This window comes from Podarcis melisellensis (genome assembly GCF_964234715.1).
Source record: "Podarcis melisellensis genome assembly, chromosome: 5".
Classification (NCBI taxonomy): Eukaryota; Metazoa; Chordata; class Lepidosauria; order Squamata; family Lacertidae; genus Podarcis; species Podarcis melisellensis.
In genome coordinates this window covers 89,510,876-89,525,945 of record NC_138537.1, presented here as the reverse complement: position 1 = coordinate 89,525,945, position 15,070 = coordinate 89,510,876, and the positions used below count along the sequence as shown (strand labels likewise).

The 15,070-nt window shown below is 43.9% G+C and overlaps 1 protein-coding gene across 1 annotated transcript in view; it reads right to left on the bottom strand.

Moving 5' to 3' along the window:
• Positions 1-9,441: 9,441 nt before the first annotated feature.
• The window catches only part of ERCC6 (ERCC excision repair 6, chromatin remodeling factor), a 55,805-nt gene continuing 50,176 nt past the window's right edge, over positions 9,442-15,070 (bottom strand). The window contains exons 19-21 of the mRNA XM_081911919.1: positions 13,774-13,942; positions 12,183-12,261; positions 9,442-11,118 (exon numbers count right to left, since the gene is read on the bottom strand). Coding sequence (XP_081768045.1) covers positions 10,684-11,118; positions 12,183-12,261; positions 13,774-13,942 — 683 coding nt within the window. The 3' untranslated portion in view covers positions 9,442-10,683. The remainder of the gene's footprint in view (positions 11,119-12,182; positions 12,262-13,773; positions 13,943-15,070) is intronic.

Here is a 15,070-nt window from a genome sequence, read left to right as displayed (position 1 = left end):
ACAACATATTGATGCTTTTCTGTCTGCTGGCTCTCAACCCACTCTCTTCTGTAAGTACAAGCTAAAGCTTGCCTTCAGGATCATACCATGAACTGAATATAAACTTTTTGTTACTTTTAAGAGAAGACTGCTGAGTCTTTATTCTTTTTAAGAGGGAATAAAAGGGGAATTTACCGGGAATAATCCAATCTGGACAAGCCAGACTAGATTGCTTAACTCAAGAGATTCAAATGAATCTACCAATTACAGTGGAACCTCGAGTTGCGGACGTAATCCGTCCCGGAGGCACGCCCACGACTCGAAGCGTTCGCATCCAGAAGCGCCGTGTCTGTGCACAGCGCGATTTAGTGCTTCTGCGCATGCGCGAGTGGCAAAACCCAGAAGTAACCGTTCCAGTACTTCTAGGTTTCTGCAGGACACAACTTGAAAAGACGTAACCTGAAGCAGACGCAACATGAGATATGACTGTAGCTTCCTGCAATGGACAGGAGTATGTACGCTGCTACCAGCTCACTAGCATGAGTGAGCAAGGATAATATTGAATCAATATATCCTCCCTTACTATCCACAACAGGTACGCGGGTGGCGCTGTGGGTTAAACCACAGAGCCTAGGGCTTGCCGATCAGAAGTTTGGTGTTTCAAATCCCCGCGATGGGGTGAGCTCCTGTTGCTCGGTCCCTGCTCCTGCCAGCCTAGCAGTTCGAAAGCACGTCAACGCGCAAGTAGGTAAATAGGTACCGCTCCGGTGGGAAGGTAAACGGCGTTTCCATGCGCTGCTCTGGTTCGCCAGAAGCGGCTTAGTCATGCTGGCCACATGACCCGGAAGCTGTACGCCGGCTCCCTCGGCCAATAAAGCGAGATGAGCGCCACAACCCCAGAGTCGGCCACGACTGGACCTAATGGTCAGGGCTCCCTTTACCTTTACCTTACTATCCACAACATTCCCACAAAAGTGAATGGGACTGATCTCAAAGCTGCAGGTTTGTCTTTCTTATCAATAAAAAAAAAAAATTGGTGTGATGCAAACTATTATTATTATTATTATTTATTAAGTTTGAGAACTGCTGCTCTAGCCCCTTGAACAATTTGTGTGGTTGTTCTCTGCCCCTTCTCCTGTACTTCAATAGCCTGATAAGCTCCTGCAGGTAACCAGAGCTTTGCAACTGCCCTGTTTTAGTATCTGTATACAAGAAGAGTATTAGCAACAAAAATTGTCTCTTATTACTGCCCCCTTCCCCAAAAAGCTGACTTTTGCTTAATTGTTATTCTAATTACAAGACCTAGAGTAGTTATTTTCTCCCCCTTCAGCATTATTATGGACCTCATTTCCCTACACAGTCCAGGATAAACAATTCCAATATATTTTGTTTTAATTATTAGTGTTTAATGGGCCATAATGAGATGATGTTGAGCGGTGCAGGGGAAAAAAGAAAGTAATTTACAGTGTGCTGCTGATCCTTAGAACTTTGCCATGAATATTTCACCCATGGTGGGAGAGCAGAGGACGTCATTCTTGCTGTAGTCTCTGCTTTTGCCAAAATAGGTGTATGCAATTTTCGAAATATGCATTTTGTCACCCTCCCCGATTAAGCGTTAGCGTGTTATTTTTTAAAAAAATAATATTTTATTCTTTTTTCCATATAGAAAGTTACATTTGTTAAAGGTAAAGGGTCCAGTCGTGACTGACTCTAGGATTGTGGTGCTCATCTCGTTTTATTGGCCAAGGGAGCCGGCGTACAGCTTCTGGGTCATGCGGCTAGCATGACTAAGCCACTTCTGGTGAACCAGAGCAGTGCACGGAAACGCCGTTTACCTTCCCGCCAGAGTGGTACCTATTTATCTACTTGCACTTTGAGGTGCTTTCAAACTGTTAGGTTGGCAGGAGCTGGGACCAAACAACGGGAGCTCACCCCGTCACGGCATTCGAACCGCTGACCTTCTGATCGGCAAGTCCTAGGCTCTGTGGTTTAACCCACAGCGCCACCCGTGTCACTCAACAATTATATGCCAATTCAGCAAAACTAGTGATGTTCTGCTCACCCGACATCGATGTTTATAACCCAAATTACATACAATTGCATTTTAAGCTTCCTTCTTATCCAATTTCATCCCCTCTAACATGTTTCCAAATATGTTCAGCTGTTTTCTTGCACTTCAAATCCCGCTGTGGTCTTCACATATGGGAAATGACTTTTGATATAGACTAGAAAGGGTTTCCTGTCTTCTTTAAAAGATTCAAAATTGTATCTTTTATCAGTGCCGTCAATGTTGCCATCTCTGCATATTCCAAGATTTTCACCAACCATTCTTCCTTTGAGGGCTGTTCTCTCCTCCTTCCATTTCTGTGTCTAGAGAAGTCTTGCTGCGGTAGTTACATCATAGCTGTCAACTTACAGATTTGAAAATAAGGGGCCTGCAGCCTTGAAAATAAGGGATCAGCAGCCAAAATAAGGGATTTTCTGAGCACAGGTAGGTTTGACTTCTGAGCCCCTCCGAGCCAAAGGTAGAAAGCCCAGCCAGCAGCCAAACGAAGCCTCAAGCGGTGGTTCCCACAGCGCAGCAACCCGGCAAAGGGGGTGCAGCAAGGAAAACCACCGTCACCTCTCTACTGGGAAGCGCTGAGCAAAGGCGAGTCCCCAGGCAACGCGGCCAATTTGAACGGCACAAGGTATGCAAGCTCCACCCCTCCCAGTCGTTCTTAGATTCCTTATTGGGTGAGCAACGCAGCCAAGCAACACAGTTGGAGCCTCCCTCCTCTCTGGCCGGCAGGGAGGGAGGGAGAGGAGCTGCTTCCTTTGAAACCCGGGGAATTTAAGGGACATCATCAATAAGGGACAGCAGTGGGAAAGGGCACTGAGATAAGAGAGTTTCCCACCAAATAAGGGACGGTTGACAGCTATGAGTTACATACATAAATACCATTGAGGCTTTCTTTTTCATTTCGCTGTCTAGTATCCCCAGCAGGAAAAAATCTGGCCTTTTGGGAAAAGTCACTTAACTTCCCCCCTTATTTTCATTATAGCTAATGTCCCAAAAGCCCTTCTCCTTCCTGCAGGTCCACCACATATGATAGAATGACCTCTCACAGTCCTTATATTTCCAAAATTTGTTTGATACGTTTTTGTACATTTGAGCTGGCTTCCTTGGGGTTAAATACCATCGATGCATAATCTTGTAAGCTTTAGCATGTTATGTGCTAAAAGCATACAATATGAAGGGGCTCTAAGAGTGGTCCTATTCTTTTCCATGCTACCCTCAAATAAATTAATAATAATAATAATAATAATAATAATAATAATAATAATAATAATTCCATATTCTGGCAGAAGGAAACTGAAATTCAGCATTCAAAAGATACTGTGCAAATCAACAAACCGTGTGAATGTCTTCTGCATGCATTTGTTCTATTTTTGAGCATTATTCTGAACATGATCATAGGTTTTCGCAGCTGAGAAGGAATGATACCATGGCACAAGAAGAGTGATCTGCTTTCCTATATGATGTGATTTTTTGCAGGGAGATTGGGAACATGACGAGAATCGGCTAAGTTCTCTCCAGCTGACATTATTCCAGCCAGGGCTTCCGCTGAAGTGGATCAGAACTGAAAACCACTAAACTAAATTAGTGGGCAATGGGAGCTTTCTTCAGCAACGCATCCATGGCATGTCAAAGCAACATGTGACATGGAGTGCCACAGGCTGGTGACCACTAGATCTGGTGGATCTCTTAAGAAGTCACGGGGGTGTGGCCAGAGAGAGGTCACAGGGAGATGTCAAGTTCTGGGTTTCTCTGTATTCTCCTTCCTTGCAAAGATATTGGTGGACAGTTTGCTGTTCTACAAACTAGCACTTAACTTTACTGAAAAATATCAGGGATGCCTGCTATTATAGCTGCTTCTTCGCTGGGAGAAAAGAGTAGTCTCTACCTGTTGTTTCTCCCTCTATCCTCCTCCTTTGCAAAGAAACAACGGGCACTTAAGCACTGCAGTTTTATTAACACTTATCATTTAAGCGTCTTGTCTTAGTTCAGGAGGGGGCCCTGCTGTCACAACTTTTAGTGTGGATTCATGACATAATTGGTCCACGTTTACCTTTATATCCCATCCACGGCCTCGGTCCAGTATACTTGAAGGAGCATCTCCACCCCCATCGTTCTGCCCGGACACTGAGGTCTAGTGCCAAGGGCCTTCTGGCGGTTCCCTCTCTGCGAGAAGCCAAGTTACAGGGAACCAGGCAGAGGGCCTTCTCGGTAGTGGCACCCGCCCTGTAGAACGCCCTCCCACCAGATGTCAAAGAGAAAAAACAACTACCAGACTTTTAGAAGACATCTGAAGGGAAGTTTTTAATGTATGACATATTAATATGAAATTATGTCCTGGAGAAGATCTGATAGGTGCTCTAATTTTCGTGGAAACACAGTACCATCGCCGTAGGAGTTCAGTGTCTCAGATTGCAGACCTTTGGGATGCTCCAACCATTGGTATGAGATCCTCCCTTTTCTGCCTGGCAATTCCTCAGCCATCTGTCGGAGAACTTGGAATGGATCCAGCCGATTCTGCAGGGAGATGCCACAGAAGCAATTCCTGCGGACGGAGCAACTGGGCAAAGGCTGATCTGTCCAGGGGTGGCCCAGGACAATTTGCTGCCCGAGGTGATTTCAAGCACAGAAGCCAACTGGACTAATAGCTGAATTTTACTTCCTAGCGGTGGTGGGATAATGTCCTCTAGAACACCTGAGCCAAATTAGGAGATGCAGGACAGGCCATGTGGCAATGTAAGAGAACAGCTGGGAGAATCAGGCGAACGGCTGGGTGGCTCCTGTTGCCTCCATGCCAAATTTGCCACCCAAGGTGGTAGTTTCACTTTGCCTAATGGCAAGAGTAGCTCTAGGTCACCTAGTGCATTCCTCATCTCGTTACTGAAGGTGAGCTTATCATGGTCTCACATTGCTTTGAATATTCTGAATTCACTACAGAGCACAATTGTGTTGTGGGTGGCGCTGTGGGTTAAACCACAGAGCCTAGGACTTGCTGGTCAGAAGGTCGTTCGAATCCCCATGACAGGGTGAGCTCCCGTTGCTCGGTCCCTGCTCCTGCCAACCTAGCAGTTCGAAAGCACGTCGAAGTGCATGTAGATAAATAGGTACCCCTCCGGCAGGAAGGTAAACGGTGTTTCTGTGTGCTGCTCTGGTTCTCCAGTAGCGGCTTAGTCAATAAAGAGAGATGAGCGCCGCAACCCCAGAGTCAGCCACGATTGGACCTAGTGGTCAGGGGTCCCCTTACAAGTAATAATGTACAGCTTACATTTCTCCGTTTGCTTTTGATCCTTCGCATGGTTATGTCTGAGCTTTACCAGTACCAACAATCTTTCGAACTTCCTCAGAAGCTCTGAGTAGCACTCCAGTTTAGTATTATTAGTCGGAAGGGACCCAGGTTTTAGTCCAACTATCTGCAGTGCAGTAATATGCAGCTGTCCCATATTTTCCTTCAGAAGCAGTGAGATTACGCACAGCAGGTAGAAGGCCCAAGCTTTTATTCAAAGTACTGAACTTGCCTCAATTTTTGTTTACAAGTTTTCTTGTACATTTCCTGCAAGAGATCAAGCTGATGGCACTTCTAGATGAGTAACCATTTTGTGGCTCCTGGGATCTGGGTTGCAGGATATGACGATGCGGTTTGCAGTCGGGTCAGCAAAGTTTTCGTGGCTTGGGCTGGTTCACGGCCCTGCAGATGCCACAGTGGGCTGGAGTGTGCACACACGCACAAACGCTATTTCCGGCACTCCTTCCAGCACGGAGGAGGCATGCGCAGCTTCGCATTGGCTGCAGGAGCTTCCTGCAGCCAATGGGAAGCCGGCCAGTGTCGTGGAAGGCTGTCCCCGCTGTTCTACGCCGGTTTGGCGCGGCGCATGGGAGGCAACCCAGCGGTCAGCGGGGGTCGCTGAGCAGGTGGCGGGGGTCCATGGGCCAGTTAAACGACCCCCATGGGCCATTTGTGGCCCATGGGCCTTAGGTTGCCGACCCCTGGTTAAGGGGAATTTTAGTTTAAGCAGCTAATGTGCATAACAACTGGCCATTGTGCACATTCTCCTGGAAAATGTGAAAAATAATGCTTCAATGAAGAGGGAATCATTTCCCAGCATTCTGAAGGAAATCAGCCCTGAGTGCTCACTGGAAGGACAGATCGTGAAGCTGAGGCTCCAATACTTTGGCCACCTCATGAGAAGAGAAGACTCCCTGGAAAAGACCCTGATGTTGGGAAAGATGGAGGGCACAAGGAAAAGGGGACAACAGAGGACGAGATGGTTGGACAGTGTTCTCAAAGCTACCAGCATGAGTTTGACCAAACTGCGGGAGGCAGTGGAAGACAGGAGTGCCTGGCGTGCTCTGGTCCATGGGGTCACGAAGAGTCGGACACGACTAAACAACAACATACATAATCTCCAACAGATCTTGCGACATGTCCATGTAGCAACTCGATTTTGTACATTCTCTTTCGGAAATAAGCATAACCTCCAAGAGGGTTTGGGGAATGTGTTTAAATTGACTGCATTTTGCATATTCTCCAAGCAATATGTACATTATACAGTCATTATGCATTGTCTCCAGGAAACATGTTTTTTCCTTTCAATTTCTTGTTCAGAAATGTGCAATTTGTACTCCCCAGGCTACCTCTTCTGGCCCGCTGCCTAATCTCACATCCTCTCCACCTGATCAGCCAAGCAGCAAGTATATTTGGGCTTCCAAATAAAGAGAAACCTTTTATGCGGTCCAGCCCCCTTTTCACCCTCTCAGCTGTTGAACAACACAGTGGGGGCAGGTTGCAGGGAGAGGGACATTTTCAACAGCTTAGGAGAAAGCTCAATAGCACCATGTATTGACCAAATTGCGGGAGGCAGTGGAAGACGGGAGTGCCTTGCATGCTCTGGTCCATGGGGTCACGAAGAGTCAGACACGACTAAACAACTAAACAACAACAAAATTTCTTTGGCTTCAGCGAAATACTATGAAGTATTAGTCACCCCAAACCCTTTATTTCTGGCTACTGCTTTAGAAGTAATGTCCATCTCAGTTTGGATCTGGGACTTCCAGCTTATTCGCCACAAGACAAGTGTTTACATATTTATAGGAATAAACTTGTTCCAACTAGCTGATGATCAGTGATGGAGGTAGAGTGCCCGAGGTCTATCAGTGTTTTGCAGGAAGGATTAAATGCATGAGGAAACTTAGGTTGCAGTTAAAGCAGATAAAAGGGCTTTGCTACCTTAGCAGAACAAATCTTATTAAAAAAACCCCTGGACTTTTTGCTGTTAGGAAAGTGATGGAGAAATTGTGAAAATTGTGGAACGAGCAAATGATTAACAGGAAGAGGTATGAACACTGGGAGTGCTGGCTGACAACCCACATGGAACCAGGTGGTTTTCTTATAACCTTGCTAGATAATCAGTTTATTGCACAATGAATACACAATCATTACTAATCTGGGTGGGATCCAGCTGTCATCTACAAAGGTGGAAGTTCTGTTGCAAGGAGCAGGGTATTGCATTTTCCCTGCACTCAAGGCTGCAATCAATTGTTACTGGAAACACGTCATTCTTTCCCCAACTCAAAAAGCTTAGCGATGGAGAACTGGATGCTTAATTCAGATTTGGGAAAGGGAGCCTCACTCTGAAATTCAGCCAGCTGGTCACTCGTCCCACAGCTCTGAGCCTTTGTCCCCTGCGTTCGGCTAGTCTGTGATGTCAACAGCATCAAAGAGAATTCACGGTATTATGAGGACAGCTTTGGTAATGTTGCAGAGAAACACCTGAAAAGGTGTTGTGTCATTCTGAAGAAGTGTAGAAGGGACTGGTCCATTGCTTACATGGCAAACTGATATTCTTTCCTTCTGAAGACACACTACCAGTGCTTTTTTCCCCCCTTAAAAAATGTTTAGGGGTACTCTCATTCTGTCTGAGGCTCAGGAAACACTGTGACAGGAAGTGAGGCTGCCATCAGGAGTAGCAACGGAACTGACGATTCACCGTGCTATTCAACGGAACTGACGATTCCCTGTGCTAGCAAAGAAACTAAACATTTTAAGTTTCTTCTCCCGTTAGATGTTTAGGGGTATGCATACCCCTGCCCCCCCCCCAAGAAGGAAGCATTGCACACTACTAAGGGTGTGCATTGGAGACTTAATAGTTAGGGAAAGAGAGATGCATTTCTACTATGAATTAATTTTATTGTCATTGTTTTCTGGTCTTATTATTGCTATAAATTTCTATATTATTGTAAACCTCCTTATAACACAGGTTGTTTTTTTAAAGGCATGCTATAAATCTATTCAATAAACAAAGAAATAAAAAATAAGGTTTAAGTGTGCTCACTGAATGATGAGCTACTTGCCTGGTGAGAAGACTCCTGACATCACAAGAGGTATAGGTAGATCTAAGAGTGCGAGAATCAGTGGCCTCTCTTATAGAACAGTGGGCAAATGAAGTGAAGGAGTATTGGAAGCCCAGTTTAGGTTGCCATGTAGGTTGCTGAAATGAAAGGCATCCAAATGTTTTCGGAAATCCTTTTCCCCCTCATGTGTAGGGCTGCTTTAGCAAGAAAATCTGCAATCATGGTGTTTGGAGGAAGGGCTTTGGTATGATAACTACCGGGGAACATTTTGGAACAAAGTGAAACAGATGGATTCCCCTTCAATCATAATGGAACCAGATGTCTTATACTTGAAATCCAAAAAGTTGTAAAGCACCTTTTAATTTGGCAGGGAGAAGGAGGTGATCGGGGAGGAGGGCATCTGATTTAGGGTGATTCAGCCCTTTAGATTCCGTTCTAATCTAACCTGACCCCCAAGTGCTTAATGTAGGAAATCCAGAAATAAAGCTCTCTCAACTGATGGTTCTACTTCAAGACTTCCTGCAATGGAGAATCCATCACCCTCTAGGGCTAGGCAATTGTTTCCATTGTTGAACTGCTCTTAATCATCAATATTTATCTGAAGATTCAACTGATACCTGCCCTCCTGTAACTTAAACCATTCAATCTAGTTCTCTCCTTGGGCGCAGTTGAGAACAAATCTTTGCCCTCTTCTGTGCGACAGCCTTCGGGTATTTGAAGAGTGCTCTCATCTTCCATCTATGAAGTCATCGGTGAAATTTGGGTAATATAGTTGGTGACTGTGTAACGTTTCTGTTGCTGTTGATTTTATCCATGCATATGGATAACTGTCTTTAAAATGGAAATACTGAAGGGCAGTGTATATTTTTTTTTAAAAAAAATGTATTTTTAAAAATACATTGCTGTGAAGGAAAAGTGGGGTGGGAGCAGCAGATATGCTCATTGAGTCTTGCATAGAGATCCGAGACAGACACTATCAGATGTATATTTGACCAAAATGGATAGATAACCATCAAATTCAAGGTGATCTTTTAGCTGAATGACGAACAGGACAGTGACTTATAAAGTAGATTTATTTGTTGTAGGTGCAACTTATATTATCACAAGTTGTAACCAAAGAGCTACATGATTTGTAGAAATGCTTATTGTTACCAACTGCTTCAGTGTTAGTGGAGTATATGGTAGATCTTGATATTTTGTTTTTCTGCATACAAAACCCAGTATTGACATATCTCAATCAACGGAGTACCGCTAAAATCCCAACAAAATGAATTGTCCATGTTCTTGTCTCTAGATCTTCCATGGTTTATTTCTCTTATTGCCAGAATTCTGCAACCGAGAGAATAATAACATCAGACCGACCACACGCATTACCACCAACCAGGAATCATGTCCATTCTTTACTCAAAGGAATTGATGAAGACTGTCAGTTACTAAGGCTGCCTTATTGAAGGGCAAACAATAAATCACTAAACTTTTAAAAAATCTTTTTCCAGCGTACTGTGCTTCAGGTTGCACTTATTATCAACTGCCCATAACTCTTGGAGTAATGAATGCCCAAGTTCCCAATAGAACCATACCCCTCAAAAGAAAAAGGTGGTGTTGGATGAGCCACCTTGGACAAGCATGTCTCAATCATATTCATTTGGTAACCAAAGAGAGAATCACGACTTCTCTCTAGCCAAGCCTATGGCTTCCAGTCACTGCAGCAAGACAGGCAGTCAAATGGATAACACCAAGAAACCCCTAACCGAGTGTGTGAGAACTTCTGATATAGAGGGAGACCTGCCCCTCCGTCATTGCTAACACCCAAATAGGACACCGAGTCTCAGATCTAGATCAGTTAAAATCCGGCAGTAGAAGAAGTTATCATATGCAGATCACTTCCGAAGAGTATACAGTGCATATACATCTCAGGATCAAATGCAATTATTCTTAACATTGTTAATCACTGCGATTACGCACCCGGTACCCACCTAAGATGTCATCATGTGCAATACACATTTGGACCAACAGCTTGTACTTTCTGATTTTTATGGCGTAGGTTATCAGAAAGCGGAATGGAAATCCAGTTATAAATCAAGTATTTTGAGTCCCAGTCATGTTCTTTTGCAAAAAAAACACTGGGCTGCTAGCGATGCATTTCGAGGTAGACGGCACTTCGTGTGTGAAACAGTATATAAAGGTATTTAAGCAGAGCACCAGGCACCAACCAGCTCACTACAAATGTTGAGCACAGCATCACTTTAAAAGCTGACTGCAAAAAGCGTGGACAGCACACACCCAGCAATACTATGTCAGGTAAACTCTGGTTTTAAGTTCCAAAGTCCTTCCCCGCTCGGCCTCCTATAAAAAGTGCAGAGGTTTCTCAGGAGCTCTCGAAAGACCGAGGACTGTTCCACAGTCAGTTTTGATTCAAACTCCTGCAGTATTTCCTGAGTGCTGGCTTGACCAGGCACCCGGGCCTGGAAAGCCAAGAAGTTCCGGACGTCCATCAGTAACTCCTGGTGTTCTGAAGCTACAGAGGGTGCAGCTGCTCCCTGCGGGAGATTCTCCTCCGTTTGACTGTCAGCTGTCTGGGGTACAGTCAGATGGTTTCTTTCCCTCATTTTAGCTAGCAGAGATGATGAGTCCATGGCATTTGAAGAAGACTCTCCTGCTTCCACCCTTCCATCAAAGTGAGCGGGAGAAATATTTCTGCTTTTATTCTCTTCTCTCCTTTTCTCAAGATCCTGCAAACAGAAATGGGAAAATACTGAAGGAAGCTCTCATATACACAGAACCTCGTCCCCTTGTGAAAAACAGCAGTTTATAGCGAGAAGAACAACAAAAATCTTCTGTAGATGGCGAACTGCCAAGGAAGTGTGAGCCCAGAAGTCTACAGGCTCATCTTTCCTTGGTCACGAAATCTCTGTGGCTTTATAGCTTAGTGATCAAGTAGCGGAAGGGCCAGTGTCACACCAGCCCTGTTTTACACTATCAATTCAAGTCATATTGGACCTATCAAAAATCTAGAAAAAATATATATTTAGGAAAGCATTTCAAAACGGCAAGGAGGTGATGATAATTTGTCAATGCAATGGAACCGGTTGAAATTATACACACACAAGATGCTTTTGTGAGAAGGTTTTGGGTAGCTTTTCATTTGTACAAGTTCGAACACTTATGGTGCCTTCTGTCTGCACAATGGCTAATCTGGATCCAGCCAACTGTGATTTGAAAACACACAATTCTAATTTCCTTATTATTTCCATATATATACAAAAATTGTGTGTGCGTGTGTGTACGCACGCGTACATGTACACATCATTATACTGCTGTATAATGAATGTAATTTATAATAATTATTTGTAGCATATTTTATCATCTCTCTGGAAGATCAAATTACATATTCTGTGCTTCACTGGAAAGCTATGGTTTTTTTTAAACTGAACAGTAACAAATGTGTTTTGTTAGCGTAAGTGTTAGCACTGAACACTGACAAATATATCAAACGACATCACATTAAAGTGGCAATCACTTTGCAAAGGGTGATATTTGTCTACATTTTGATAGCTTCAATGGATTATATAATACAGGCATGGCTTCTTTTGCACTTAGTTTGACATAAAACTGCATTTTTACTTGACTCAATCTCAGCCCCAGCTGCACTACTGAAAGGAAGGAACAATGCTCCTGTTTTTAAGTTTAACTCAGCTAGATTGAGCAGTCAGCAAGCAAATGATGATCTCTGCTGGGAGCTTTCAAGCTGTGGAATGATGCTGTAGGCTTGTCATATGAAGTGCTTATGAAATACCTTGCATTTCTTTCCTGGAGATGGAGAGGAGGTAGACTCTGTCACCAAGGTTGGGTTCCTCTTCTGACCAAATCTGCTTCTGAAACATACCAAAGAATTGCACACAAATTCCTTGCAAATGTATACCCGTGATAAGATAGATAAATGCAAGGGAATGCAGAGACCCTTTTTCCACCTGTGAATAACTTTCTGGGGGCTGCATGCTCACGGTGGGTGAAGCCAGAGGCAAAAGTGGATGCAGCTGGAAGATTTGACTTTTACTTTGTACAGTAGGTTACATTCCAGCCATGTGAAGGCCAGAGGTTTCCACAAACCTATAGCCATCTTTCCACACACATCCTGACAATCAAGAGGCATTATCCTACTTCAAGGACACATTTCAGCCAGACAAAGCGCTCAGAATACTTGAAGGAGCATCTCCACCCCCATTGCTAAACCTAAACCTTCTGCTGTTCCCCTCATTGCAAGAAGTGAAGTTACAGGGAATCAGGCAGAGGGCCTTCTTGGCAGTGGCGCCCTCCCTATGAAACGTCCTCCCTTCAGATGTCAAGGAGATAAAGAACTATACAACTTTTAGAAGACATCTGAAGGCAGCCCTGTTTCGGGAAGTTTTAATGTTTGATTTTATGTTTTAATATATGCTGTAAGTGGCCCGAAGTGGCTGGGGCAACCTAGACAGATGGGTGGGGTACTATTATTATTATTAGGTAAAGATAAAGGGACCCCTGACCATTAGGTCCAGTTGTGGCTGACTCTGGGGTTGCGGTGCTCATCTCGCTTTATTGGCCAAGGGAGTCGGCATACAGCTTCCGGGTCATGTGGCCAGCATGACTAAGCCGCTTCTGGCGAACCAGAGCAGCGCACGAAAATGCCGTTTACCTTCCTGCCAGAGCAGTACCTAATTATCTACTTGCAATTTGATGTGCTTTCGAATTGCTAGGTTGGCAGGAGCAGGGACCGAGCAACGGGAGCTCACCCTGTCGCAGGGATTCAAACCACCAACCTTCTGATCAGCAAGTCCTAGGCTCTGTGGTTTAACCCACAGCACCACCCGCGTCCCTATTATTATTATTATCAGATAGGCTGCAGAACAGCTCAGGACAGCTTCAGAGCACCTTGCAACTGTTCCGCTTAGGCACAAGCCCAGCTCCATGCTGCTCTGTGGGAGATTATGAGGGCTGAAGCAGAGAATCCAGGCAGCAAAATGAGTTTAAAATTTGATCGTCCAGAAAACCTTTCTCCTCTTGGTGATACTTTACGGAGGTAAAGCATAATGGTACCGGAAGTATACAGTTGTACCTTGGCTGTCGACCGGAATCCGTTCCGGAAGTCAGTTTGACTTCTGAAAACATTTGACAACCAAGGCGCAGCTTCCAATTGACTGCAGGAGCTTCCTGCACACAATCGGAAGCTGCGTCGGATGTTTGGCTTCCAAAGAATGTTCGCAGACCGGAACACTCACTTCCGGGTTTGCGGCGTTCGGGAGCCAAAATGTTTGACTCCCAATGTTTGACTTCCAAGATACGACTGTACTTCAGATATACAAACTAGTAAAAGTCAATGAATGTGAAAGTGGTGCCATAGACCTTACTTTGTTCTTGCTGGAAAACCAGCAGAAGTGGCTCCCTGGTATCGCTGCCGAGAGATCTTCAGCACTCTGAGGGCATCCTGAGCAACACGATTGGCTTCTGCTTCCACCAGCACGTAATCCGGACTGGAGGCTTCCATAATGGCATCGTGCTTCATTACACTGTGTATTCCTGGGAGAAAGGAGGAACATGGCTTGCTTTAAAAATCAGAAAGCACATTTTACAAGACCAATGGAGGGGCTTAGGCATGGGTGGTGCCAGGGGGGCGGGGAGCAAGCCCCCCCAAACAAGGGAAAAGATTTATAATGAATTGAAAAAAATGTTGAAATCTACATTTATAAAGAAACCAGAGGCCTTTCTTCTTGGAATAACAGGTTCGGAATTGCCCAAGAAAGATGTTAAATTATTTTTGTATGCCACAACTGCTGCTCGTATTTTGTTAGCTAAAAAGTGGAAAACCCAAGAATTACCAACAATAGAAGAATGGCAGATGAAGATGATGGATTTTTTGGAGCTAGCCGACCTGACCGGAAGAGTCCGCGACCAGAAGGAGTATCAGGAAGAATGGAATAAATTTAATGATTATCTAGTTAAATTTGTTAAGGTAAATTAACTGAAAATAGCTTGCAGATACTTAATTGGCTTAGGATTTTATTTATGTTAAGTGATGAATTAATATGTTTAATTCCATAAGGTGAAGATTTAAGGATGTTAATGTTTAAGTTAAATTTCATAAGAACTGGGATTTGGAAAACCGTTAATGAGGAGGGGAGGATCATGTACGCTCCTTGGAGAAAAAGGTAGCCTATAGATGCAATAAATAAAGCATACACAGGCTACAAATATGCATGAACTTACATACAAGTTCAATTCAACAGTTTACTGGGACTGATTCATGATTTATTATCAGAAGCCCCAAGACCAGTATTGTAACTGGTAGTCAGGGATAAAAATGATCCATACAGAATGACAAGTTTATAAGGAAGCTCACAGGGTATTGCATCTCCTTACACAAATTCCATGAAGGAAAGGTTCTTTTCCACATGACAATTCTATTTATATATATATATATATATTTGGATCTTCAAAACGAAACAAAACCCTGAATCAATAATGCAAAACAAGCAAATCTATTTAAGATTTCTAATTATTGTTCAAGTGGCAGAATTTGGCTTATCCTTGAATCATATTTATTTCATTTATAAAAGTATTTACATGCTGTCCACCAATACAAAACATCAAGGTGGGATAAAAATAATCATAAAAATGACTGGCTCGCCTTAAGAATATTTAAACAAA